The 27,510-nt window shown below is 51.1% G+C and overlaps 11 protein-coding genes across 11 annotated transcripts; 4 read left to right on the top strand and 7 right to left on the bottom strand.

Annotated features, from left to right (window-relative positions):
* Positions 1-41: 41 nt before the first annotated feature.
* Positions 42-2,096, bottom strand: N7511_009077 (putative serine/threonine protein kinase (Nrc-2); the record flags this gene model as incomplete). Its single annotated transcript, XM_057131454.1, has 4 exons — positions 42-778; positions 828-953; positions 1,006-1,179; positions 1,235-2,096. The coding sequence occupies 4 exons, from the start codon at positions 2,094-2,096 to the stop codon at positions 42-44; spliced, it is 1,899 nt and encodes a 632-aa protein (XP_056979442.1).
* A 775-nt stretch (positions 2,097-2,871) lies between these two features.
* N7511_009076 (uncharacterized protein) lies at positions 2,872-5,321 on the bottom strand (the record flags this gene model as incomplete). The annotated part of the gene is made up of 3 exons (XM_057131453.1): positions 2,872-3,358; positions 3,419-5,084; positions 5,231-5,321. 3 exons carry the CDS (start codon positions 5,319-5,321, stop codon positions 2,872-2,874), a joined length of 2,244 nt encoding a protein of 747 aa, XP_056979441.1.
* A 205-nt stretch (positions 5,322-5,526) lies between these two features.
* Positions 5,527-7,245, bottom strand: N7511_009075 (uncharacterized protein; the record flags this gene model as incomplete). The annotated part of the gene is made up of 1 exon (XM_057131452.1): positions 5,527-7,245. The coding sequence occupies one exon, from the start codon at positions 7,243-7,245 to the stop codon at positions 5,527-5,529; it is 1,719 nt and encodes a 572-aa protein (XP_056979440.1).
* A 1,071-nt stretch (positions 7,246-8,316) lies between these two features.
* N7511_009074 (uncharacterized protein) lies at positions 8,317-11,058 on the top strand (the record flags this gene model as incomplete). The annotated part of the gene is made up of 4 exons (XM_057131451.1): positions 8,317-8,404; positions 8,530-8,999; positions 9,062-9,715; positions 9,766-11,058. 4 exons carry the CDS (start codon positions 8,317-8,319, stop codon positions 11,056-11,058), a joined length of 2,505 nt encoding a protein of 834 aa, XP_056979439.1.
* Positions 11,059-12,363: 1,305 nt separating this feature from the next.
* N7511_009073 (putative TFIID and and SAGA complex TAF10 subunit) lies at positions 12,364-13,324 on the top strand (the record flags this gene model as incomplete). Its single annotated transcript, XM_057131450.1, has 2 exons — positions 12,364-12,627; positions 12,887-13,324. 2 exons carry the CDS (start codon positions 12,364-12,366, stop codon positions 13,322-13,324), a joined length of 702 nt encoding a protein of 233 aa, XP_056979438.1.
* Positions 13,325-13,957: 633 nt separating this feature from the next.
* On the bottom strand, positions 13,958-14,538 carry N7511_009072 (mitochondrial 37S ribosomal protein uS19m; the record flags this gene model as incomplete). The annotated part of the gene is made up of 4 exons (XM_057131449.1): positions 13,958-14,000; positions 14,103-14,285; positions 14,404-14,419; positions 14,496-14,538. 4 exons carry the CDS (start codon positions 14,536-14,538, stop codon positions 13,958-13,960), a joined length of 285 nt encoding a protein of 94 aa, XP_056979437.1.
* A 254-nt stretch (positions 14,539-14,792) lies between these two features.
* N7511_009071 (inositol polyphosphate multikinase) lies at positions 14,793-16,276 on the bottom strand (the record flags this gene model as incomplete). The annotated part of the gene is made up of 2 exons (XM_057131448.1): positions 14,793-16,017; positions 16,194-16,276. The coding sequence occupies 2 exons, from the start codon at positions 16,274-16,276 to the stop codon at positions 14,793-14,795; spliced, it is 1,308 nt and encodes a 435-aa protein (XP_056979436.1).
* Positions 16,277-17,028: 752 nt separating this feature from the next.
* Positions 17,029-19,559, top strand: N7511_009070 (uncharacterized protein; the record flags this gene model as incomplete). The annotated part of the gene is made up of 4 exons (XM_057131447.1): positions 17,029-17,409; positions 17,462-17,547; positions 17,671-17,922; positions 17,978-19,559. 4 exons carry the CDS (start codon positions 17,029-17,031, stop codon positions 19,557-19,559), a joined length of 2,301 nt encoding a protein of 766 aa, XP_056979435.1.
* A 334-nt stretch (positions 19,560-19,893) lies between these two features.
* N7511_009069 (quinone oxidoreductase family protein) lies at positions 19,894-21,108 on the bottom strand (the record flags this gene model as incomplete). Its single annotated transcript, XM_057131446.1, has 3 exons — positions 19,894-19,941; positions 20,004-20,178; positions 20,234-21,108. The coding sequence occupies 3 exons, from the start codon at positions 21,106-21,108 to the stop codon at positions 19,894-19,896; spliced, it is 1,098 nt and encodes a 365-aa protein (XP_056979434.1).
* Positions 21,109-22,357: 1,249 nt separating this feature from the next.
* Positions 22,358-24,664, top strand: N7511_009068 (uncharacterized protein; the record flags this gene model as incomplete). Its single annotated transcript, XM_057131445.1, has 1 exon — positions 22,358-24,664. One exon carries the CDS (start codon positions 22,358-22,360, stop codon positions 24,662-24,664), a length of 2,307 nt encoding a protein of 768 aa, XP_056979433.1.
* Positions 24,665-25,387: 723 nt separating this feature from the next.
* N7511_009067 (cleavage polyadenylation factor subunit CLP1) lies at positions 25,388-27,132 on the bottom strand (the record flags this gene model as incomplete). The annotated part of the gene is made up of 2 exons (XM_057131444.1): positions 25,388-26,935; positions 26,995-27,132. The coding sequence occupies 2 exons, from the start codon at positions 27,130-27,132 to the stop codon at positions 25,388-25,390; spliced, it is 1,686 nt and encodes a 561-aa protein (XP_056979432.1).
* Between the last annotated feature and the right edge of the window lie 378 nt (positions 27,133-27,510).

Genomic DNA, 27,510 nt, shown 5'->3' with positions numbered 1-27,510 from the left:
AAACAAGCCAGAAATCAAAAGATAAACAGAATCTTAGGTGATTACATGTCGCCCTCGTGGTGAAGGGTGACACTGTTGAATTCCTCGAAGGGATCGTTGAGCTCGCCGTTCGGTGTTGCCAAACCCGAGTCCATCGGGACGCCCGCCATCTTGGTGGAGTCTGTGCCGCCAATATCCACGCTGGCACTCTCCTTAACATTGCGGAAGTTCACGGTGTCTGTGCCGACACGACCCTGATGGGGAATCATGGGCGGCTTCATGTGGCGAATGAGAGCCCATTGTGTCTGTCGGAAGAACGGGTGGGTCTTGACATCTGACGCACCAGCGCGGGCTCCAAGACGCTTGGTTTCATCCTTGATCAGTAGTTTGCGGATCAAAGACTTGCACAGGTGTGACGTCGGCTGCACGCCGGAGTGTTCCGGGAAGTTCACCTCGTCTCGAAGGATACTGGCGAATGTGGCATTTCGGTTCTTGCCCTTGAATGGAGTGGTACCAAAAAGCATCTCATAAATCAAGATGCCCAATGTCCACCAATCCACAGCACTGGTGTGCCCGCATCCCTTAATAACCTCGGGGGCAATGTATTCTTCTGTTCCAACGAATGAGTTTGTGCGGAAGTCAGCGATGCACGACTTGGTGTCAATAGTAGGCAAAGCTGTGGTGGAATTTCCGCCACCACTGCGTGCCGGAATCATAGTCGGGGCTCCCCCAGGACCCGACTGTTTCGAAAGATCGAAATCCGAAAGCATGATATGGCCAGATTGGTGAAGCAGGATGTCTAGAAGCAAGTTAGCAGGGCTTTATTCGTGATATGACAAGATACATACTCTCTGGCTTCAAGTCGCGGTAGATGAAACCCATAAGATGAAGATACTCTAGCGCAGCAATAACTTCTGCGGCGTAAAATCGAGCGGCATCCTCGGTGATACTCTTACCAGGGCGAGTTTGGAGGGCTGGAAATAAGGTTAGTGAAAGATTCACAAGCCATGATCGAAGCTGACCTACTTCTAAAGAACTCGCCACCACTGCAGTACTCCATGCAAAGATAGAGATAATCTTCAGACTGGAAAGAATGGTAAAGGGTGACAATGAAGGGATGGTTGCTGGTAGCCAGGATCTCCTGTTCGGCCAAAGCACGCTTGATCTTGTTGCGCTTGATCATTTCCTTCTTGCTCAATACTATTTTCAAGTCAGCATGAAACCTCGAGCATTTCCAAGGATAGACCGAGCTTACCCTTCATGGCATAGAGACGACTGGACTTCTTCTCACGCACGAGATAAACTTTGCCAACATCGCCCTTTCCAATCAATTTGATCTTATCAAAGCTAGCAGGACCGACCTCCACATTTCGAACCTTGATCGAGTTGGAACTATATGTCCGACGGAAAGAAGCGTTATCGACACCGATTGTGGGCACAGCCAGAACAAGATCCTTATCTGAACCGGCCAGACCGACGGATCCACCAGGACCGGCCTGTTCCGCCAAAGGCTCCTTGCCCATCTCAGCCGTTTGAGGACGCTCCCCATTCTGACCGCTTAAAAAGAGGCCCTGGGCATTCGGAGCGGACGCCACACGACGCAACTTGCGAGCTAGTTCCTCCTTGTTTGCGGTCGTAGCTTGCTCCACCGCAGAGACCCCAGTGACCTGCAACTCAGGGGTGTCGGGCGGCGAAGAGGGAACAGACCCGTCATTACGGTGCCTTAATGCGGGCTGGCCCTGGTGCGCGAAATATGGGTTGGCAGACGCGGTAGGCGACATGCTATCGTCGAGCGGGTTGCCCTCACTCGCCACGGTGGTCGAGCGATTGCGACCGATGGTAGGCATGAATCGCGATTGTCTGAAGGCAGACTTCTCGTTCTTGGAGGAACTGCCATGGCTGTCCCGATCTCGTTCGGGTTCGTTGCTTCCAGAGCGGGTCCCAGGTGAGGAGTTGCTGCTTGAGGTGTTGATGCGGAAAAAGTTCTTGATTCTCGTCGGAAGGTGACTGGATTCATTGGAGTGTTTTCGGGAGGGAAGGGAGAGGCCGGAAATCCCACGTTTCTCGTTATTGCTCGTCACCGCCGACGACGGGCTGGAGGCGAAGAGCTGCGTCATATTGAGTGGATCACCGCGATGGAATTCGAGATGGCAGTAGTCTTAGATGATGATTAGATGAGGCGAATGAAACGCTGCGCAAACGAAGGAGGCGGCTAAAAGAACGGAGGTTATGGTGTTTCCCAAGTGCCAAGTACCGGCTGGGGATAGGACCGCGGGGAGGGGGAATTGGTAATAAAGAAGCCAGGGTCTCGCAACGAAGGCCACCCAGATATGTCAAGACACGGATCACGAAAACAGCAATCACAGAACAGTCTGCATCTCACAGACTGACAATCACAAAAGGGACACGAACTGAGAGATCAGGAAAAAACGAGTCCAGGAGGAATTGGAGTGGAGAAGGACGCGGAGGCACGCTTAGTCATGCGCCGAGAAGTAGAAACACCTGGACAACTGGGAATGTGTCGACTTGACTGGCTCTGACTGGTTGTTGAAGAATCCAAAAACCGAGAAAAGAGAGAGGGACAGAGAGAGAAAGAAACCAAGCAAGACTAGGATTTAGACAGGTACGAAGAAAAATGCGCACTGGGTTTACTCCGTACAGGCAGAAAATGGCCCGACTACAGTATTTGGTGGCGACTTTGGAACGCCATTTCCTACGCCTCCGAGGTTAGGGTCCGTGTCATGTCACGTGATATGAGTATCGATTAAAAATAGTTAAGTTATCTGACATTACAAGTCCTGTTTTTGGTATTTGGGGGGTTTTTGTTCTTTCAAATAGAGACAGTGGTAATCAGTGACAATCGATGACAATCGATGACAATCAGTCAAAGTTTCAAGTCCCTTGACGCTTTGCAAAGGAGCCGTACACATTGGTCATGTCGGTCAAGACAATTGCGGGTGTAGTGTGGGGGGCATGAAGATTGGTCGAAAGGGACGAGAGCACGGTGGGGTCACTTCTCTGGTGAGGTAGGCGGGGCCTACTCGTGGGGGAAGGGCTTGGGTTCGAGAGTAGAGGCATTTCCGAAGTGCAGGAGCACTCCAGGTCCTCCAAGTCGAATTGCAGATCAGTATTGTGGGTGTTGGCGTGAATGACAGCTGGACCGCTGCTAGACTGAGTACGGAGGTGTTGACTGGGTCTGGAACCTTCGATGGACGACCCTGCGATCTCACGATCCTGAATATGGCTATGGTCGTCGTCGGACTGTTTGGTCTCTGGATCCATGTTCTCTCGCCCCGCCTTGACCTTGTTTCGTCCAGATTCCACGTTCCTTTCACTGAGTATCTCATTGATCACAGATACATCATGGTCCTCACGTTTGCTGTTACCGCGCTCACAATTAGTCTCGTTGAAACGTTATGGTTGGAACAGCAACGCTTACCTTTTGATCATAGGGCTGGAAACGGTACGGCCGGCGAGTAAACCAGGAGCATGCTCATTATCGTCGTGAGAAAAGGATTCCGAATCAACCTCCGTGATAGTCTGCAATCCCGGGCCATAGCGAGGACGGCCAAAGTTCCGGGGCACCGTCTTGCTGAATCCCTTCTTTCTCACTGAACGAAGATCATCTAACATCTCTTGTGGGATCCATGATGGGAGCTGATCATGCTCAACCAAGAGCGCATCATCAACACGGTCAGTTAACTCTTTGACAACGTGCTCTGGGGATTGGGCGATCTCAAGAGACGTGTCCTCGCTTTCAGCCGCAATTGAGGGACCGGCCTTCACACCGATACTTTTATCAGCAACGCCATGTGCTTGACCATTTTTCTTGGCCGCTCTGTTCTTGGGATTCTGTGATAGTCCTATCAAATCGATGGGGCAACCAGTATGGGGATCTATGATACGGACTGGTCCACTGGCCCTCGCGTGGCTCCGAACTAAAACATCGTTTACCCCATCGGTTGTGAGCGCATCTTCTCGGCTGCCGACTGTCACATTGGAGTCGTCCTGAACAGCTGAATAGGAACCAAAGGTGCTGGCAATGTTTTCATAGGTTGTGAGCCCAAACTCGTTCAGTCCGCCTCGAGTGCCCTGGATCCCTTCAAGCTCTTCGAGAGAGGTCAACATCCTCGCTCGCTCATTGGTGTTGTAAATTCGATAATACAGAGATCTCCCTTGTGGTCTGGACCATGGGTCTAACGCTATAGCCTCATTGACGTCAGCCAGCCACTCTTCATGGAGACTCAATTTGTGTCGCAGTCGTACTTCCGCCTCTTGGAAGTATCTTATGTTGCAGCTCCACGCACAACGGACATACCGACGATAGAAGTCTACCCCCGCCCAAATATCCAGATGTCTGATCTGGATCATAGCTGCCTGCATCGCAGCTTCTTCTTTCTGGATTTCATAACCCCATGTGAACCATCTTTCAGCGCGCCCTTCATCGTACCACTCAAACTGGGACGCGGAGCTACCGCTATACCCAATTTGAACGGAAGGAGCTTGCTCTGGGTCTGGGACAAACGCTGGGGTATCGGGGGCCTGTCGAAGCGGCACATCCTCCGTAAAATGAGTGCGTCGAACCCGGATGGGGAAACGTGGATGGCGACGTGCAGGCTCAACTTCACGCATGGGCTCGAGCGACTGAGGTGTCACGGGGTGGAAACGAATTTCCCCCTCATCGAAAGAAGCGATGTTTATAAACTCAGGAAAACTTTCATAGGGTCCATCTGTCGAATTATCGGCCACCAGTCTGTCGTCAAGAAAAACACGCCCAACAACAGAAGGATCCTCACTCATGAAAACTTTCAAGACGGGTGAGCCACCTTCCAGGCGGGGAGTCGGTGGCATCATTGGCACGATCTTGCCTCCAGCCGTGACTCGCTGGTGCGTGGGAGAGCTATGCTTTTGAAGAAACTGTGCAAATCCTGTGTCGGTGGTGGTCAAGGATGGATTTGACAGCACTGATGGCTTGTTCTTGCTGCCCTGAGCTGCACGAGATCGGAGTTTGGCTTTCAATTTCGCGCTGCTTTTTGTTAGCACGTTTGCTGCATCATTGTTTGAACGATTCGGGCGATTTTCCGAGAGACCTGGCTTGGATTTGCCTATTCACGGTCAGCTTGGGTCTTTTAACTACTTGTTTCGGGACAATCCAGAGTCTTCCATGATCCAGAAGCAGGGCACATGCTCTGAGAAAGACAGGCCAACATGCTTTATCTCAGGCTCAGGCACGGGAATATCGGAGACTCACAATGCGTTGCTTCGCTGGTCCACTTGCAGGGTACATCTTCATTGAGGCGCAGCGCCAACAAAGCCGGCACTGAATACCTCATCTTGGGCATGATGTGCAATAGGAATGGGTTGAAAGGGAATGATACAAAAGAAACAAAAACAGAATCGGGTATGAAAGTGCAGGGGCAGAGAGTGAAGAAAGAGCGATGCAGACACGGGGTCTTGCAACTTTCCCTTCGAAAAGCAACTTTCGGACTTTACTGGAGGCACGTGGTTGGAACTGACAAAGACATTTTCACTTGCACTTGAACTACTCTACACACTTTCCCTCACCCTCGCCGGTTGAAGACTGTGCAATCCGCAGTCCTCATCGGGGTCATCAAATGGGGATGTGACAGCGCCATCTCGCTCGATATGATCAACCTCTTTTCCTTGCTGGCCCATCTCCCAGCTTCCAAGCCGTTCATTTCCCTGAATGACAATTCCAGCAGAGATATCCTGAGTCGAGTTCTGGGTTTTGGAATTGCCCCACGTAGGGCTACGAAATACCACATCCGTGTCACTGGCCATCTTGTCCGTTCCTTTGAACCCGCCCAAACTCGATCTGCTCTCTCGACGCTTGCGAATGCCACACAGCAGGAAGCCAATAGCTGTGACAAACCCAACAATAGCCAGGGCTACAACGGCTCCAATAACCCCAGCCACTGCCGGCGCCATCGTTTTTTTCTTCTCTGGCTTGGACTTTTCGGCGTCCATCACTCCTGTACAAAAGATAGCGTTCGAGTTGCACATCATACACCATTCCTGGATGGAAGACAGAGCGAACGTTTCCAGTTCAGTGCGGAACTCACTATATCGAATATAGGAGTGACTCGGACTATATCCGAACATAGGATATGGCTGGAACTGCGTGGTAGCATCCGTCCCATTGTGGAGCAGAAATCGCACATAAAGGTTGTCAGAAGCTGGATACGTGGGATACTCTTCATCTTCCCCAAAGCTATACAGCTCAAAGACGAACGAGCCACCCCGCACAAGACGAGAGAAGAAGTTCGGTTGGTGTTCGCTTGCAAGCCCTAACAACGATGACAGGGCTATCGCAGGCTCGTCACCACCAAAGAGCAAAGTCATCTTCTCCTGAGAGCCACCCATCTGGATGTTGATATCGAAGGACTCCAAGATGCTCGTTGCTAACGTTCTACCCGCAATGGGGCTGATGTTTCTGATGATAGACCCATGTGACGAATCCTGCTGACTGTTTGTGTCGTATAAGAACTTATCGGCCAGTGCGCGAGCACGGAGAATGTCAGCGTCGTGAATCGCTTGCGAGAAAGACTCATTGTGCACAAGCTCGTAATCGATGTAATCCGCGATAGGCACGGCGTTTGTATACGTCGATGAGTCTTCATTGGCGAAGACACCAGCCAAGGCTGTATGCCAAAGGTCCACATAGAAGGTTTCAGTGTCGCGAATGATGAGGTCCACTTCCTCGCTGTCACGATATTCCCCTTCGGCGGCCTCATGCATTTCACAATCTGCTTGTCCTCCAACATAGAAAGATGCAGGATCTGATTTTCCAAGTGGGATAATTAAAGGATACTGATATCCATGAACGGGCGCTTGTGCATACGAGCCATTTGCCAGTTGGGCGTCGGTTGTGTTCATGTCGACAGGAGGATAGAGACCCTGCATAAAAGCCTGAGCGGAAGCAGCAACGTACTGTTCTGCCGTCGAAAGCACTCTCACGTCTTTCGAGTCCAGAATGCTTGGCGAAATATTCTGAATGCCACTCTCGGAGGCATCACTGCCAGCTGTCGATATATATCGATATCGAAAGGCCGCTGCTGCGGCTGCCAGTTCACTGGCTCCATATGTGGTCAGGGTTCGAGAGTTAGATAAGACTTCGGGTGTGCTGTCTCCAAAGATGGTGAATGTGAAGACTCCCCATACTTTTTCGGGTCCATAGCTTTGAGCAGCAGCCGTTGATAGTCCCTGCAAGACAAGCAGGGCGATGGAAAAGCCCTTGCTCAACATGGCTATGAACTTTGACAGCGATTTAGTTGAGCTGGAATAAACTACAGACTTCCAGAGGTACTGAGGGGCCACTATGTAATAAAGAAAACGGACCCCGGGCTAGACCAGGGGTGAAAGTTTAGAGCCACAGGAATACCAGGAAACTATACGACCAAACGATGGGACAGCCCGTTTTTGGAACGTTATTCCCAAATCTCAAGCATAAAACTGTGTAGAGTTTCGGCTTTCTCGGGTAGACATCGATTTTGACGTGCCAAGGTTGGATTAGATGACATTCTTGAATGAAAATGGACTCCGAACTAGCCAACCAATGTAGAAGTAAGAGGAGCGAACCTTGGTTTCATGCTGCCAAGTAGACAGCTCAGGTAAGGTTGAGAGTAACGCCCACTAAAGCTGTTGAGGCTAAGGTTGCACGCATTTTAGAGCTAGGGATCTATGACGCGCACAACTTGTCTGTAGATGCGATTCAAGACAACATAATAAAAAATTGCGGTCAAAAGCTGGGAATTTCCTCATCATTAGTATCATTGTCTTATGAACTCAGTCCATCTCATATTCAAGGAAATTTAGAGGCAGCCTAATAGCGTTATCGGCAGCGTTAGGGTATGTATTGTGCTGTTGCACAAACACGACCTGGCCAATCACACTATATATATTGAGATCTCTAGGGGAAGAAACTGATGATGTACTTACTATGTGTATCTCACCAAAGAATGTAAATAGACAATAATCATCTGTTTCAGTTGAAGGAGTGCAAACCTGTATGTAAGTCCACGTTTTAAGTAATGACTTAAATATCCTAGGATTCGAAGTATCAAGGCGTTTGCAAACAGTGCAAACAGCGGGAGCGCCTTTACTGCCAGCCCACACCGTTCTGATCACCGCCACATCTCTCTTCCACGCCACATTCTCACCGCCACACCTTTCACCGAATCCTTTCTTCTCACACTCACCGCCCGGCATAAAATCCTTTCCTTTCTAACCTTCGAAAGCCCTACAAACGCGCCCTACCCCTAAGCCCTCATTTCTGCTCTCGGAAGTTGCTACCCCGACTTCAAGCTGTCTTTCCCCATGGTTGAAACTCGAGGCGCCCGGCCATCCTTTGATGGCCAGGATACACCAGCTTTCCCACCCTTCCCTTCAGAAGAAGGCGACCTTGGTATGCTTTCTGTTATTCCGATTGTCCCGTGCCTCGTTAGCCTCGGCCATCCGCCTATAGCTACCACATGCGCCAACCAATCTCGATGCATTGAATACTAATCTTGATTTGCAATTATCTTACAGACCAAAAACCCCCTCATATTCTTGAAGATGAGGAGCATGGCACACCCCCGGCTGCCAAAAAGCGCCGTACGGACGCTGGTCCCGACGGCGAACTTTCGCTACCTGGTGACAATATCCTGATGGCCGACCAACATGGTCCTGGTCACAAGATTGAAGAAGAGCTCGCATCGGCGCTTGGAGAGGGGATTGTCGACACTGTTGAGCAAACCGACCATACTGTTCCCGACCCCGGTCCCCGTGATACCTCCAACGGCGCTGCGGCGACCCAAGACGGTAACGGTGAAATAAACCCCGACGTCGCTTCGATAATTTCAGAGATCATGGACCATACCGAGCGTCAAGAGAATACTGTTGCCATGGGCCCACAGGAGATCCCGTCGTCCAATGAGTTCCCCGGCGCCAGAGGCTTCGCTTTCCTCAAGGCCAACTCCCACTTGAAGATTCAATCTCTCCCAATTCTGGACAACCTTGTCAGTACAGCCGACATCAAATTGATGAGTATCATGCCCTTGCTTACCATTTGCTTTTATAGTCTACACAAATCCTATCCTTTCTTTCCAAGAACACCTACCAGGACCTCACTGCCATGGTCTCCGAGCCGGATTCCGAGAACGGCCAGGCATATGCCACAATGCGTTCCTTGTTCGATCACACGAAGCGAGTGTATACCGTCAAGCACTCGTTTCTTCAGCCCACGGATCTTGAAATTACAGACCCTTCCCAGATTGACGTCATTCGCAAGGCCAACCTAGCTTCCTTTGTTTCTAGCATTTTCGGCTCCCAGGAAATTGGGTTCGCCGAACTGAACGAGCATTTCTTAGATGTCTTTGTACCGGAAGGTGGTCGCTTGCTGAAGGTCCAAGGTGCTTTGTACCTCGAGCTGAAGACACAGGCCTTCATTGCCGCAATGAATAACAAAGCCCACACCCGTACCGAGCTTCTCTATTCAATTTTCCCCGATGACATGGAGCAGCGGTTATTGGCGAGACGTCCTGGCACTCGGCAGCTTGCGCCTTCCGAGACTGACTTTGTGAATCGTCTTACCTCTCGCCGTGATATCCTTCTCAGTGACATTAACAACGAGGAAGCGTTGGGTGCCTTGCCCGATAAGTACCACTGGGAAGATTTCCTGCGGGACCTGAGCTCCTACATTTCAAAGAACTTTGATGCCATCAATACTCAACAAGTATGTATTTCGCTTTCTTCTCGCTTGGACATTTGACTAATGCAATATAGGGGAAAAAGCCCATCAAAGGAAGACAACCCTCCAGCTCGAATGGCGATGCGCATGAATCACCTAACACCACCCATCAGGGCCAATTTGCGCTTAATCAACAAGTTGAAGTCCCGGTCGACCGAAACATGCATGGTGATCTTGTGGCGCGCGCTGCCCGAGCTGCGCAGATTGCCCTTCAGGGCCATGGCCTTCGACGGTCCCAACAGCAATCTCAGTCGCAGTCGCAAGCACAGCAACAACAGCAACCACAACAACAACACCAACAACAACCACCACCACCGCAACAGCAGCACCAACCTCTGCCACCACAGTCCCAATCTCAGGCTAGCCCATCTCCTATGCCCCATCAGCCTCAACCACAGCAACAACAGCAACCGCCACCGCCGCAGAGCCAACCTGAGCATCAATACCTCCAAGGTTACACAGCTGCCCAGCCACCGCAGCCTACACACCAGCAATATCATCACAGCCCTACGCCACCTGGCGGGTATCAGACGCAGCAAGCCTCGCCGCTGACCTTCCAACAAAGTCCCCTGCAGGCGAACTTCCAGCAGTACAATCCAAACGCGGCCCAAGCCATGCAGGCTAGAGCAAACGGCATGTCTTCCAACCATGGCTATATGCCCGGGATCCCTCATTACTCGCAGTCACAACCCACCCAAGTTCTTTACGAACGTGCTCGAATGGCTGCATCCGCCAAATCCTCGCCAACCAGCCGCAAGTCTGGCCTTCCTAGTCAACGCAGACCATGGACCACCGAAGAAGAGAATGCCTTGATGGCTGGTTTGGACCGTGTTAAAGGTCCCCACTGGAGTCAGATCCTTGCGATGTTTGGTCCCGGTGGAACTATCAGTGAAGCCTTGAAGGACCGCAATCAGGTTCAGCTCAAGGATAAGGCTCGTAACTTGAAGCTTTTCTTTCTCAAAAGTGGGATCGAGGTTCCTTACTACTTGAAATTTGTTACTGGTGAACTCAAGACCCGTGCCCCCGCCCAGGCCGCCAAGCGCGAAGCTCGTGAGCGACAAAAGAAGCAGGGCGAGGAAGACAAGGCCCATGTTGAGGGTATTAAGGGCATGATGGCTCTTGCCGGAGCTCATGGGACCCCTGTCTCCGGCCATGAGATGTCTGCCTCTCCTAGCCTCCCACCAGATGCAAACAGCCAGTCTGTGTTTGATCAAACGGCCGAGCAAAACCTGATGCAGACTCTCAGTCAGGAGGTCCATGGCAACCAGTACGGTCAACATCAGCCTACCTCAGACCACCTTGATCCACACATGCAGCTTGGCCAGTAGCTGCTCTCGCTTTGCCTTTCACCATCTTGCCATTTGCCATTTGTTTCTTGTTCATTAGCTTTTTACCTCTTTCGCTGTCTGAGTACTGGATTTGCCCTTTGCTTTCGGAGTCATGGAATGGATTGTGGGATTTGTTCCTTCGGGAACCATTTGTTTGATCATGGGATTGCACATTGCGCAGGAGTGACGATTGCTGTACGATTACATAGCGACATTCAATAGGAATCAAATTTGTCCGATTGAAAACCGAGGAATGCAAAAAAAGTAAGGAAAAGAGAGATGGTAGACACCCGAACTTATAATATACTAGGTTAGGGCCTGGCTTGACGATATCACGTGATAAAGCCTGGGGATTCTGCCATGTGGCGGTGGGCTGATCATGTGACTGGATCCATAGAGTTCTGGGGTCGAAGTGCTCGCCCCCGCCAGGTGCTTACGTACTTTTCCTCCACCCAATCAAAGCCATTAATTTCCAGCCTTTGCCTTTTCTAGTTAACTTTATGTACTTCATAAGAGTTTAGCAGCTCTTAGTTGTGAGAACCGCCTTTGAAATTTGCTAGGCTGATACAAACCTCGGGTCGGCTTGGTGAGGGCATCTTTTTGTTGGAGATTGACTTGTCAATACCTGGGTAGCAGACAAATAATGATGCTCTTCACACTCGCTGCCATCGATGTCAGCATACTGGTAGCTTTCGACAACCAGATCACCCAGTAAATTGGGCTACTGGTTGGCATAATCATCCGACCAGGTAGGTCAACAATAGACTGTCGGGTTGTAGTAATGGCTTTCTGAAACGTAGCATGCTTGCTGGAGGGCATCTGAGAGAACGATGGGAATTTAGACTATTCACCAGACCCAGTAGACCGCCCTCTGTCTTTCTGTCTCCTTGACCTGTGTCCCTCAGATTCCTCTGAGTCAGACAGAGAGCCCACTCTCATATCTTCAGCTTTCCGTTACGATTGGCCTCTTGCAGTAGGTGTAGAGCTCAACAGCCCTGCAGAGCAACGTAGGTGTTAAATGTACTCTTCATGGATTCAGTTGGCCTTGCAACTTAGTCTACTCTCAGCTACATGTATTCCAAACGGCAACAGTGTACTGTATGCTTCTGATCGAAACGCTCTTTCATCACAGCCTCATCTTCATTCGGTTATGTAATGCGAGTCAGTCCCATCATGTGACTCGGGACTACCAAGTGGGCCGTGCACGCGTGTGACCAGGGACTCCCAACGCAGTGATTGGGTCTGATAGTTCACCTGCAGTCTCACAAACAAATGATATAGCAGGGGAACGCCAAATTGCCCAGAATGGCCGACTCTCAGACACCACAACCTCCCTCTGGGTCAGAGCATCTCACCCCAGCTCCTGTCACCGACAATATCAAACCAGACCCTGATCTCGACGCATCAATCGAGCAAGACGTCGACATGAATACTGAGCCCCAGCCCGGCGCCAATGCTGATGATTCTGCCGCACCCGGTATCGATCCGATGGCGCCAGCACCGCAGCCCTCCAAGAAGGAAACGAGCCTGCGCGAGTTCCTGAGCAAGATGGACGATTATGCTCCCATCGTGAGTTTATCCCAACATGATGCTTGAATCCCTTTCTTCCCAAATGAATGAGATCATGGGAGAGTCGCCTCGATCGACCTATCCAAATCTCCGATCTAGCTCAAACGATCTGAGCCGTCTCTCACCTGAGCTCCTCGGATGAGATATGAGCTCTGAGCTATCAGCCATGAGACATGGCATCTGGATTCGAGACATAAGACAGAAACACCAGTGAGATCAGCCAAGACAATCTACAGCATGCTAATCAACCCGCCTCCAGATCCCTGACGCAGTAACAGCCCACTATCTCACCCTAGCCGGTCTTCCCCCTCCAGGCACAGGACCAGGCCAAACCCCACCCCACCTAGCGCGCCTGCTCGCACTAGCAGCGCAAAAGTTTGTCTCGGACATCGCGGCCGACAGCTACCAATTCGCACGCATTCGCGCCTCAAACAGCTCCTCCGCCAACAACCCCATCGGCAGTCTTGCTGCTGCATCAGGCCTGGGCGCCCCAGCCGGTGCAGGCGCACCCGCACCCGGCGGCGACAGCGGGAAGGGTGGCAAGGCTAATACCCATCTTGGTATTCAACGGCCTGGCTTTGGTGGTGGTGGGTCTGGTGGTTCTGGGCAGGGCCGCACGGTGCTCACGATGGAGGATCTTGGTATGGCGGTTTCCGAGTATGGGGTCAGTGTCAAGCGGGGCGAGTTCTATCGGTAGACGGGGTACATGTATTTTGTGCCTGGACTACTTGGTGGGGATCTCGTTTGTGCTTTAAGAGGCGATATATGCTGGTGCTTTTTTTTTTTTTCTTGTTTATTTTCCCCCCTCGAGAGGGTATGGCGCAAGGCGTTGAATGGTCCTGTGAGACCCTGGGATCATGACTGCATTCTCCTGGTCTGGATGGTGGTTGGGTTGACATTGAAGAATGGAGTTTTCTTTATTTTCTTGTTCTTATCCTTGCGGCGCTTGTTGATACTATTTCTGCTGCGTGGTTTTATCCCGTGCCAATCTGAGCTTAGTGGAATCCCATCATGAAATGCCACAATGACTCTGTACCTTTCCCAATGTAGTATCACATCTAATTGAGCCTCAGAAACTGTAACTTGAGCAGCAGACTCCTAGGGCTTACACGGAGGAAGATCTACAACCGACATCATATAGAAAACCACTGGTGAACTCCGTCCCAAGTGAAGCTAATTCCACATGTAATCGAACAATATATACTGTACATGGTATGGCGAAATAAAAGGAAAAAGAATGCAACACAGCTCTGCCGGTACAGTCCCACCCATCCGAATGCAAAAAAGAGGACATGGGCATCGCATCTGCCCCAAGCACCAAACAGACCGCCTATTTGTTCTTGGACTGCTTGTATGTGAAACGCTTGCGGGTACTAAAACCAGGAAAAAGGATATCAGTCAACATCATTCACATCACTTCCAGACGGTGGAACAATCCGCGAGTCTGGTATGGGTTTGGAATGGGGGATACATACGCAACATATTCTCCAAGCTTGCGACCGACCATCTCCTCTGTCACCTGGACCTCAACATATGTCTTGCCATTGTGGACGGCAAAGCGCAGACCGACGAAGTTTGGGAGGATAGTCGCTGCGCGTTTCGTGGTGCGGATTGGGGGTGTGTTTGGGGGAGGGGGGAGAGTGCGCGGGAGAGCGATACTGTTGATGATTATTGGGTTAGCTTTTGGTTCTTGGAGTCAATTGTTTGGACCGCATGATTGGTGTCAATGCTAGGTAGGAGGTTGTTCGCATTGGGTGTGGATTGGATGTCACGTACGGGACGAGGTTTGGGCCTGGTGGAAGCGTTAGCGGGCTGTTTCTTGTGATTTTGGCGGATGTTATTGATCTTTGACTTCGGAAGAGACTCACCTTTCCAGACCGATCGGCCTAACAGGGCGCGTGTGGGAAACATTTTGGCTTGAGGTTTTCCGTAGCTTAGATTTCCACGAAGTTGAAGATCGAAAAGTCACCGTCTCGGCGGTGAGCTTATGTCAGCACTTTCTATATCCGCGACTTCAACAGAGTTGCAAAGTTGAGAGAGATCAAATGCAGTAAACTGGCTAATGAGATGTAAATATGGTCCCGCTAATGGGAAATAATCAGACTATGAAATTGAACAATGTTGAAATCAAGGTTGCCCGCAACCGTTGAGATATGTTATGCGCATCACTCTGCCATTCCCTCGAAGATGGTAATCAGACTGCGGATTCCCATGAGCATATTTTCATCTGGACCTTGTCCAGGGGTCCAAGTTGCATGTGCAAAGTCGATCACACGTAGGTCATGGACCTTGGGGGTATCTTCCTCGTCCTCATCGTCCAGGGTTGACATAGGCATGGGCATGGTCTGTGGATCAATGCTGATGTTGATAGCCTGTTGAGGCATTCCATCGCCGAGCTGGACATCAACCAGTTGCATTGACTCTTCAGAAATTTCAAACTCCTGGTCATCATCATCATCATCTTCCTCTTCTTCTTCTTCCTGCGAACGGCGTTCTGGAACCTTCTGTTCTTCTTCAATTGCGACCTCCATCGCCTCTGGATCTCCTTCATACACTACCAATACACTCGCCGAGTACATTCGACTCTCTTCAGATTCAAGCACCTCCTGAACATTCTTCAATTCTTCCGTTAGGCGCCGAGCAACCATCTGTGACCGGTCCACCGTGCCGGCTTTCGCACCAGCAAGAAATGTCTCGAACCCTTGCTTGACATTATCCGCGTTGAAAGAGCGGCCATACCATTTGTCGTATCGTCGATAGCCGTCTTTCTCAATGACTTCGCCTTTTTCGCCCTCTGCACCCTCGTATTTCGTAGCGTAAGGATTTGTTCGTTCGCCCTCGTCAGTCTCGCCGTTCTCCCCAGTCCAAATCTTCATGCCAGCAATGCGAAAGCCTAAACTGGAGCTCGTAGTCTCTTTGGATACCGCGTCGAGCTTGCTGCGCTTGGCTGGCGGAGCATCGTCTGCCCACAGTCGCGCACCGAGCTTCACGTCGAGCACGTTGGGCCGACGAAACCCACAAGCCACATTCTCCAGCACGATGGAAAGTCCAGTATCTAGCTTCTTGCCACCGGAAGGAGTCCATGCTGCGTCCTCCTTGGTGGGGCCTGGGGGGATTTGTTGAGCCGGGGCTATGTGCGCCTGCGCCTCGCTCGGTGTTGGCGATTCAACGACAGCATCGCCGGACTGGGGCAAGAAAAGGGCACCGGAATCTCGAGCAGCAGCAATGGCCAACGGTTGTTGTTGTTCAGCGGATGAGAGCGAACCAATGTAGAGGGGCATGAACTCCTGGAATGCAGGGTGGAGGGTGCTCGACTCATAGAAGTCGACTTCTTGTTTTGTGCATGGCTTCGCAATCAGAGCGCCTGAAAGTGTGCAGCGGACACCATCACTAGCAGACAGAAGAAAGTTGTCAGCATGGACGTCTCGCGGCCCAAAAAAAAATAACGTCACTTGCGGAGACGAAACCCCGCGCGACCAGATGCGCTGAAATTTCAGAATGTCGCGTGGCCAGGCCGATCAGGGCAGATCTCGACGGAAATACCTCCAGGTCAGAATATCACTTACTGTCCTGCAGCGACATGGTCAAACGGTATCAGGTCATCGCTTCCTAGTTGTGGTGTCTTTCGAGTCTCAGGTTTGGCTGGCATGTTGGAAATGCAAAAGCGAGGGCTGAATCTGACAGCATTCCAGAAGTTTCCGCAAAACAGAAAGCACAAGATCCCAACCGGAAATCAACGGAGAGCCTGGGAGGTGTTGAAAGGTCAGAAGCTGACGCGGGATGTCATCTCCGCTTTATCAGCCCGATCTATGTCGGATCACTTCTTCGCTGAGATCACTCCAGGGCTTCTTTGATGCATGAGAGATCAGCCAAGTTTCTAGATGATGTAGATCTCACAGTAATGCTCTTGAATAACTATATTCTTTTATTTTGGGTGTTTGACCATAATTGCTTCATCTAACCAGAAACTGGCCAAACAGCCAACTCAGACCTTGGATCTTCTGAGAACTCACTTACCCCGGGCTACTCTAGCTGATATTTCGATTGATGAATACTTCCTAGTATTTCTTCGCACTTTCCTCGATCTTCTTTACGGCTTCAGTGTAAACCTCAAGGGAACCAAACATGGACTTTGTCAAACCCACCACGTTACCTTTCAGACCTAAACCTGAGGGATCTTCTCAAATTTCTTTCATTTTCTCATCACAAGACGCCTGTAACAGGGACACAAGCGCCGGCGAGGTCAGTAAAACCGGCATTTCCCGTGACTACTTATGTGGTGCTGGACTCACAAACAGGTCTTCTAACCTTGTACAGATACAAGCACCTGAACCACAGTCACACCAAGAGATATCAGATACTATTGACACTGAACAGTCTTCCGCTGATCACCGTACCATGATGGAGAATTCTCGCGAAGAGCCAGACAAAACGGGCATCGTGCATGCCGGGAGTTTGCCAGACCTTGTTGACGAGAACGGTAATGTCGTTCTAGATGATGTGGCTCAGATACATGCAGTCAAGCGAGCTTCAGAATCGGTCCTTGGAAATTCACTGGCTCAGCCCATCCAGGATAACAAGCCTGATAGTCGGAGCGGCACTGAAGAGTTGGAAACCCACCAGACCACCGAGGTTACTGATGAGATCTCGGACATTGAGAGCCTTCCATATGGAGTCAAGCCTAACCCAGATGAAGAAAGGGCTCTTGCTCACATGGAACTGGACATTGATGTGACCAAGACAAAGAAGAAGAAAAGACGACCCAAGACAAAGAGAGGCCTGGTATGTCTCCTCGTCGGGATCCTGCTAAATACAGCAGCTAAAAGGTCGACAGGGCGCACCAACAGGCTTCGAACCCTTCTTCGCCGATGCACCGCTCACACCCGATGAATCCCAGGAGATCAAGAAGATCTATGACCCGTGAGTATACATCTTGGTCGCAAATTATCAACTTTTACTAAATTTACCCGCAGCGATCTTCCGTTTCATATGTAAAGTTCATTCGGCGACAAAAAAGAAGCCGGTTACTAACATGGTATTTAGGCGATATGATGAGGCCATCAAGCGTTTTTTATTTAAACGCCGCCTTGAGCCACGCCGGCGTCATCTATTCCTCAAGTACCTGCAGTACGGGGGTGTGAACATCAACCAAAAGTACGGCCAAGGTGTGTCTCCACAAGAGCTAAAAGAAATGACCAAGGAAGAAGGTATGGAAGCTCGCAACTATACCGTCGTCTCGCCGGAATGGGCTACTGAGGGGAACATCGCTTTCGATACGGTGCTCAAGGGTTATCTGTGAGTTAGAATTTGTAAAACGACGTCGCTATGCGAAACGCTAACTCTGCTGCAGTGGAGGCTACTACCTGGACTACTTCAGTCCCGACGATGAGGGTGAAATCATGGTGGTGACCGGCACAATCAAGAACTTCCTCACTTTCCTCCTCTACCATGACGTCTGCCCCGAGTACCGAGACGACATTGAGAAGGCCAGAAACACCTGTGATTTAGCTGCAAAGGAGTTATGGAAAGCACGCCAAGTCGTACAAAACGGCCCGGGAGACTTCAATAAGGCCTGTTCCATGCTCTTCGGTGGGAACTACTTCGACGATATCGACGATCCGGAGATATGGGAAACCTTCGCGGAACAGAACAGAATGACACAGGAGAGTGCTCGATGGGTCCTGAAGTACGCTATAGCCGCGGTGGGACCGGATGCGCGCGCCATCAGGTTTAAAGAGCTTGCCGAAACAGAGCAATTTAAGGTCAAGCAGGTTGAGGATATCGATGGCTTTGAGATCATCTCTATTGAACAGCCAAACCCCCTCACTGTAGCTTTCTACAAGGACATGGCTCCCAATCTCACACCTGTCGGCGTGGTTCGAGCAAAGGAGTTCCGTGATCCTGCAAAAGGCGAATTCAATCTTTCGAAGCTTGAAGAGGAGAAGTGGAAACGTGGTGAAGCTCCTAGCTACGAGTTTGACTTTTTAGTGGAAGGAGACTTGCTTGCACACTGCTTCCTGGGCATGAAAGCTCTTACCAAAGTCTTCGAGCTCAACTGTGGCATACACTTCTTTGATGAGATCATGGTTTGCCTGCCTAGCTTCTACGTCTTCCTTGCAAATGATCTTATGATTGACTACAAGGGCCCAAAGACCAAGGAGCCCACTGACAAATGGATCATTATGAGAGCCGAGCATAGGAAAGCAATGGAACAACTTGCTGGGCCCAAGCTTTCCGATCGTGAACAAGCTCGAGCCTTGCTGAAAGACGTGACTCCGGGTGCAGACTACGATGCAGCATTCGGTAAATGGAAGCCCATTCCCGCCGACACTAAGCTAGGCTTTGAGTACGATGTTGTTCCCCAGCCTGGTGTTCGGGCAGAGGATGAGATGGGTATCATATTTCCACAATACGATGGACAGAAGAAGAATGAGGACGAGATAATCGTGAAGAACATCTCTGAGAAAGGTGGAATCACCCAGGGGGACGATACTGGCCAGATCAAGCCCAAGGAATGGTGGACGCCCGAGCAGTGGTGGGGTGGTGAGGAGTGGTATGGCCTCATGAAGGAGTGGAAGCCTACCAGGACACCCTCCGAGCATTGCCCTGAAAAGAAAACAATAGTCAAGGAATGCTTTTCCTCCAGCAAGAAGGAGGAAAACTTTGACCAGGTGAATGCAAATCTCTGTTCGCTAGAACAATTTATCAAGCGAATGGACGCTGAAATGAAGGAGGAAGCCGAGTCCCTCACCGGGAAGGAAATGGGCTCGTTTTCCAGATGGCTGTCTTTTGCAAAGTCTCACCTGAAAAACGAGAAATTTCAAATGATGAAATCGCAGGGATCTGTCCAAACGGAGCCTCCAAACGAGAAGACTTCTAAGAATGATCTTGAGAGAAGCATGCAAGTGGATGGAGCTAATAACATAGAGTAGCATGGCCAGATCTGAGAGGTGGATGATGGTCCAATACTGAGGCAGAGAGCCCTTGAGGTGCTGCACTATGGAAGCCGGGGACATAGCTAAGATCCAAAATGAATAAATTTGAACCCTACTGTTTCAACGTCGAGATAAAAAGTGTAATGAAAGGTCCTGCTCTGCAATCCCTGGAGAGCTGGGGAGACGGCATCATACCTGGGCACACAACATTAATGTAGGCCGTTTAAACACTATATTGGAGACCAGAAAAGAAGAGGCGAAAAAAGGAAAGCTGGTGTTTTTATATCTGTTTCCAATATATCGGCTAATAATGTTTCATTTACATGGTAATTCAAGGCCGCAGAAGAGGCTTGCCCATTGTCTTCCGTCCCTCGAGATCCTATGAAGCAGATAGTGGTTAGCAGTGGCTACAATTGAACAGCGAGAAGCCGGCTTAAGTACCTTGTGAACCTGAGCAATATCCTCCAGAGGGTAGATCTTATGGATCTTGGTCTTCAGCTGACCAGACTTCAACAAAGTGAACAGCTCATTGGTGTAGTACTCGAACTCTTCGCGGGTCTCGATGTAGCCAAAGAGTGTTGGTCTGGCAACCTTAACACACTTGGGGGAGAGTTTACTGTCAATCTTATTAGCATCATCGGCCCCGAGCAAATGGAACGAAGAAATCATACGGAAGAGGAAGAGGTGGCACAGGTCCGCTGGCATTACCGAACCAGACAATAGTACCCTTGCGCTTGACAGCCTCCAAGCTACCCTCCCAGGTATCCTTGCCAACAGAGTCGTAGACTACATCAACGCCACGGCCACCAGTCGCCTCCTTGACCAATTTTACCCAATCTTGACCCTCTTCACTGCGATAATCAATGACCACATCAGCCCCGAGGCTCTTCACCAGGGCGCATTTCTCTGCACCACCAGCAGTGCCGATGACGTTGGCACCCATGGTCTTCAAAATCTGGGTCATCAAAAAGCCAGCACCACCAGCAGCAGCATGGAGCAGGACCCAATCACCCTTTTGGACAGGGTATGTCTCCTTTGCAAAGGCAAGAACGGTCAATCCACTCAAGAACGATGCCATCACGTCCTCATCACTGATGCCCTCGGGGATCTTCACCGTCTTGGCAGCAGACACCGCAGTGTACTCAGCATAGCCCTGGGTAGCGAGCCAAGCAACACGATCACCAACCTGGAACCCAGAGGTATCAGGTCCCACAGCGGCCACAACACCGGCGCCCTCTCGGCCCAGAACCTCGGGCTTGGGCGAAGGGTAGAGACCCGTCCGGAAGTAGGTGTCGATGTAGTTCACACCCGAGATGTTGTTGCGCACGAGTAGCTGGCCTGCCTGAGGGGTTGGCACAGGGTGTGCGGTTCTGAATTGGAGAACTTCAGGGCCGCCGGTCTGCTCGACCACTACGGCCTTCATTGTTGTTGGTACGGACATGGTGCGAATTGGAGTGAAGGGAGTGAAGGGAGTGACGGAAGTGACGGGAGCAATGTGATTGCGTAGAAGAGAGAGCCGAGAACTGCGTAGAAGAGAGCGAAACATGTCCTACAGTCAGTTGCGAAAGCCGAGTGACGATTCAAGTGGGAGCTGAGCTCCATTTGTCATCTCTCCCCGCACGGAATTGTTGCGTGCTTCTGTTTTCTTCCTTCCTTTTGCTTCTGTTTTGATTCATGCGACTTTCATGTTATTCACGATTACAGTAATATTGTCTTCTGTTTACTGCTACTCTACCACTCTGTAGGCTCAATGTCTGGACTCGACATTTGTCTCAATGGCCGCGGGGTGTCGCATTCAATGACGTATCCGTCGGCCCGTCGGAACATGTATAGACCACAGACAACACGAGACAGGCAACAAACAGGCGCCTAACAAAACAGCAGACTAAGTCAATCGTCAGGATGACATCCAACAGATTTGACCCCTCAATGAGGGGCCATGCACGGAATGCCTAGTGGCTTGACCTTTGACTGTCAGATCTACCTCCGCATTGGCGCTTCGGCCTTGATAATCCATGCAAAAGTGACAGGCGAACTATTCAACCCCTATGAGTGTGGGCTCTGCCATGTCTCATACCTCCGGCATGTGTTGCCCTGCCGCGCCAGGAGGTTCTCTGCATCACGCGCATGGTTGATGTTGGAACACTCTTCGCCTCAGCTGGCGCCGACTCAATCCCAAGACGAGTTCCCCGCCATACACTGGAGATGCAAGTCTTTGATCATCGATCTCCCCTCGAGAACATGTGGGTTCGCAAAATTCTATTTGTTGCCCAACGAGTCTAAATAAAGTGAAACGCAACGGCAGTAGCCGGCAGGTCCACTTCGTGCCCAATGATCCACGGGGCATAGCCACTTCTTTGTGCGGACTCTGGCCACTCAGCCGTTTTGTTCAGTCAATATTGGAATCTTGCTCGTGATTACGCTTCAGCCTGAAGCTATTCCTGGTCTTTGCGCTCTCGCCCAATCACTAAACTGGCCTATCAGAGTTTGCGCCGCCAGGATGATGCCCGATATAATCAGCCAATGTTTATATATCCTTGTAGGCCCGGGGCGCGCACACAATTTAAAAGTTGATCCTTTGTCTTCTCGTGTGCGAAAATTTCTCTTCTCTTTCATACCTCTGCATCATTGTTCTTCGCCCTGCTCTTTCACTTTCACTTTTCGAAGTCTATCGTCTTAATACTATGAACCAAGCTGCTCACCACGCTTCTCTTCGAAACCTCATTCCACCAGGATAGTATCCCAAAACAAGTATACACCAAACATTTTGTTTGTGATCAAATTCAGTCCTCACAATGCGTCCTTCTCGAGTTTCTCGATATGGGCGTTCCCACTGGCCTCCAGCGCCCTGCGTCGAGGAAGAAATCCCAGCGCTTCTTCGAGAAAAAGGAGGCATCTCCAAAATTGGAGAGAAGCCGGGAGTCGAGGGTGTCAAGCAAAGAGGCGCCGTCGACCAGTATCCGATCATAGATTTCGCTGATATCCCCCTTCCATTAGCCTCTCCTGGTAGTGTTCCAAGTGTGCCGAGCCTTGTCAATGTCTCTTCCGACGAGAGTACAGGACTGAAAACGCCACCAGCGCAAGAGCCTGTCATACGGAACACTGTCAGGTTTGAGTCTGATGAGCAGCCAAAGCGTGCGCCACCTGCAGTCAGCCAAGCGCGAGCACCACCAGCCCGGCCTCAGGTGAATCAACGCCCGACTCGTGAGCCAAGGGCCCAGCGAGATTCCCGTCCGCATTCTCATGCATGGGAAAACGCGCCCAGGCCCGAGCTGCCAGTACAAGCTGCATTGCATCAAGCTCAGCAAAATCCTGTTCGTGAAATCAGCTCCCAGCGCGAGACTCGCCCTCATTCCCATGCACGCGAAGGCAGCTACAGCCGACATGATGTGCCAGTGCAGGTTGTTTCTCATGCTGCACCCGCACCGATTGCGCCGGATCGCTCTCGTGCCCCGGCCCCTGTGCACGAGATAGCTTACATTCAACCCGCCAGATCATCGTTGGCTAGGTCAAACAGTGCTCGGGCCGGACCTCACTCCAGGCCTACGCCAGAGCGCATTCGGCGCGAGCCAACTTCCGGGTATCTGTCTGATTCTGCCACCACGCGCAGAGTCTCACGAACTTCTCAGGCGCCTGTAGCTCCGATTCCCATCGTCCCAGCGGAGAAAGTCATCTCCGGGCCTACTCTAGCAGAACGTATCGAGGAAAAGCTGCGTCAACGAGAAGAACAGCGGGACCGGGGTGCACTATCAGACCACGAAGTTGTCACTCCAGCTGTGATTCTCAGACCTCCCAATGCATCGTTGGTGCCTCGAGCCACTGTCTCCGCATCGCATTCGCCTGCCAGATCGCCTCAACGACCGGAGACCCAAGAAAGTCAGCCTGGTACGGCTCTTCCTTCGCGCCCCCGTGCAACTTCGGTGACGACGCAGAATCCTCGGTCATCTTCTGAGTCCCGTCATTCCCCACGTGTGCTGCGTGCTGAACTCGAGGCCACAAAGCCAGTGTCGACTCAAGCTTTGACAGTACAAGCCAACCCCGAGAAGGCACTCACTCAATTTGGACAAAGAAGCAACCCCAACGGTCTGTGTATCACGGCATGTCCTCGATCCGTCCTTGCAACAGGACATGACGATTGGTACACCCTCAAAGGCTTGGACCACCTCGACATCTGCCCTTCATGCATGAGCCAAATCGCACACTCACGCTACAGCAACTTCTTCATCCCCAGCCAAGCAAAGATTCCATCTCGTCCAACCCGCTGCTCATTCTCAAGTCCCTGGACCCGACTAGCCTGGCACCAAATGATCAAACGAGGCCACGACAGTCTTGAGCTCCTCTATCAAATGACTCGCCCACCACCCGGCACAAGACCCTGCCCAAGCCGCACCGCCATCGAGCAACACTGGCACCGAATCTACGACCCCAGGATCAAAGACTACCTCCCCGGATTCCACGTCTGCAGCAGCTGCGCACGCAACATCCGCATCCTAATGCCAGCGCACCGCGAAACCCTCGAACCAGACACAGACGTCCGCGAACGAATCTGCGACTTCCAAACCACCAGCCCGCGTTTCATGAAATTCATCGACCTCCTCGACGACGCTGTCGAGCGCGCAGAAGCAAACCCTTCCCGGCCCCGTCCAGACTTGCACGAGTTCCTTTCCTACGCCCGACGCAAGACTGCCCTCCGTGACTGCCGTCTCGACAGACAGATCGTTACGAAATGGCACTACCTCCCAACCCTGCCAGAGCTGTGCATCTGCGAAGACTGTTTCGATGAGGTTGTGTGGCCGTTCGCAAGACATCAGCGTCCGATTGCGCGCTCGATCCCGCCTACCAGGCGTGCTTTGCCTGGCGATGGAACTGGCGTGAAGCAGGAGGCTAGCTGTCAGCTTTATTCTATGCGTATGCGGGCCAAGTTTCGTGAGGCGGTTGCTACTAGTGACTTTGAGATGCTGAAGTCTGCTGTCCTGAGACGGGTTGAGGCTGAGAGGCGGTTCCGGGATCGGAGACAGGAGCTCTTGGAGGCACAGTCGAAGGGGTATGACTGCGATGTTGAATTGAGGAAAGCTGTTGATGAGTGGAAAAGGTGGGAGTGATGATATTGTTTGGGGGCTTACTTTACTTTCTTTCGGGCTGTCCTTCTTTCGGGATTTCTTTTCTTTTTTCTTTTCTCTTCGGGTATTTGGAAGGGTCGAAGCATGTATCGGATATTCATGGCATGTATACTGGGAGTGTTGGGCTGTACAATTGGGGGGGGGGGGGGTTCGTTTTGCTATGACGTTTCAACATTCTTGTACACTGAGGGTTTGGTCTGGGAAAAAGTCATTTGGATATGGTTTGGCTGGTGTCTGCTTATCATAGTTGTAGCTTGGAATTGAATCCGCTCTTTTTTTTTCATCATATTTTAGGCTAATTTCTTTGTAATTGAGAGCTATTTTCTTCATCTCTATCATCTTTCCAAGAACAAGACATACTTGGTGAAGACGCGCCGTTCTTGCGTGTTATATCTGAGATGGAAAGTCAAGTGCCTCGGCTTCTGGTCATTCAGCGTAACAGATGAATCGCGAAGGACTGTGACGTTGAAGGCTTCTGAACTATTTGAGGTGCAAACTACAAGAAAGGAAATCAAAACTCCATAGAATGATAGTAGGTGCATTGCTAAGTAATGAAATGCAAGACTATGGGGTCGTAAGGCACAGCGTGACTCGTTAAATGGACTATATCGCCGCAACTCCAGATCCGAACATGATATGCAATGCTAGAGCCGCGTAGGAATCGAAAGTATGTGAAAAAGGAAACACCAAGAGAAGACAAGTCTCCTAACCGACTAAACCAACCAACTCACCCGGCCAACGCTTCGCCCAAATGATAGCTCGTGGGGGCATTCTTCCGCCAACAGGCGCAAGAACTCGAATAGTTCCCTTTTCAGCGTTGACATCGGCGACATACAGAAAGCCCATTATGCTAGCGTCGCGGACTGCAGCAGGGGATGCGGTGGTAGAAGCATGGGTGATGGCAAGGAGTGTATTGGCGAGAGCAGAGGGAGCAGGTGGTAGGACCTTTTTCAATGGAACGTTGCTGCCACTATTCTGGGCGGCGCTGAGATCATTCGGGCCACCAACAGGTTCAGAGAATGAGCCCACGACGCCTGGTAGCGGTGCAGCGCGGTCAGGGTCTTGCTTTGTTTCTTGGTAATCCTCAGCACCACCGCCAGGGAGAAAGGAGTCCATTGAGAGCTGAGAGGGGTCATAGTCGTCTTCATCCTCATCGTCGACTGAGGTCACGGTGTAATTGTACACTGGGAGAGAGTTGAAGTCGAGAAGTTGTGCGTGTGGGGAGAGAGTCACAGCCGACGAGGAAGAAGCAGAAAGAGAGAGTGCTGTCGATGCAGAAGTAGAGGAAGGAATATTGTTGCCGAAGAAATAGGTACGAATCTGGGACTCGCGCGTAGCCTTACGGAAGGCAGCGTCACGGTCAGCACAGCCACCGGATTTAGTCAACTTGACAACGGTAATATGCTCGTCAAAAGCAGCAGCTGTCGCGCTGGAGCTGGGCTTGTTATCATACTGCTTGGCGACAGTGCTGTACAGTCTCTCCGAGCCTAGAACGAGGATTGTGTCGATGGCAAACTCTGTGATGATATGGTGGATCAGCTCCATGCTACCAGGCTTATCCGAGCCCAGGACTCCAGGTGTGTCGACAATGATTCCTGTTTCGCGTGCATCTTCATCTTCAGCCATCCGTGCCGTGACAGATAGAGCAAGGCGTGAAACTATGGGTCGGTAGACGGCACCTTCGCCATCGAGCGGGTTTTGCATCGGGTAGCTGTACACGAGTGGGAGCTTCACAGGTACAGGACTGGGACCAGACATAGGACTACTTCCCCAGCCATCTTCAACATCGAGGATTGTGCGAAATGCAGTTGCAGTGAGAGTACCAGGGACACCAAGCATCCCCTCCGTCGGATCGAGATTGACCACCAGTGGCTGGCGACCGATCTTGGTCGCGTACGCCGTGAGGATCTTTGCCACACTGGTCTTGCCTGCGTTTTCGGGGCCAAGGAGGAGAACACGCGGGCCGTCTTTGCCAATGGACTGGGCCTCCTCTCGCATTGTCTCCAGCGCAAAGTGGACATTGGCGTATTCCATCATGGGCGTTTCTTCTGCGGTATATTCGCTCTGGCACCCGCCGGCCCCGTGGCCCATTGTTGGTGTGACGCCATCAGAGGTCGTGGACGTTGTTGCACCGGCGCTGACTTCAAGGGCACAGCCGTGCCAGGTGAAGATCGCGGCTTTTGTGCCGGAGAAGGTGTAGGTTTGCGACTCGGCGAGCTCTGTGCCGAAAAGCTCGGCGGTTCCATGCAAGATCTGACGTTTGGTCAGCTCCATCCAAATGATATTTCAACGTTCTGCTATATCACACATACCTTGACCCTAATGATATGCCCAAATGCGACCTCGAAGCGCCACTCGCAGCGCGCATTCAGGTTAATCTGCGACGGAGGAGCAGTAATTTGCTGTCGCTCCTCCGACGGCTGTGTCAACTCGAGGCCTGGTAGAGACATCACAGCGGAAAACCCAAGCAAGAAATCGAAGAATTGAGAGATTGGAGAGCAATGAATACAAAAGAATCAGGAGCTCTGGCGATATGATTATTTGCATTGCTTGCACGGGTACGTTACCGCCATCAGCTCAAAGGGCCCGTGCGCTACATTCTGCCTGATTATGATTACAGAAGAAAGGCGGTAAGGAAACTATTGCGCACGGGCCTTTGGGGCTGATGGCGGTCGCAGACTGCGGGGCACGTGTGACGTTTGTCCCGTTTGCACCAGCTCGATCTATATATTCTCTCTGCTCCCCCCAGCTTTCCTAGTTTTTCTTTCTTCTTCAGCTCTCTTTGCCAATACGGCTTAGATCCAGTGTAGTATCTGTTCTTATCAGTT

This window comes from Penicillium nucicola (genome assembly GCF_028828085.1).
Source record: "Penicillium nucicola strain IBT 29836 chromosome Unknown utg000010l, whole genome shotgun sequence".
Classification (NCBI taxonomy): Eukaryota; Fungi; Ascomycota; class Eurotiomycetes; order Eurotiales; family Aspergillaceae; genus Penicillium; species Penicillium nucicola.
The sequence above is the reverse complement of the archived record's forward strand: the minus strand, read 5'-3'. Positions and strand labels throughout refer to the sequence as shown.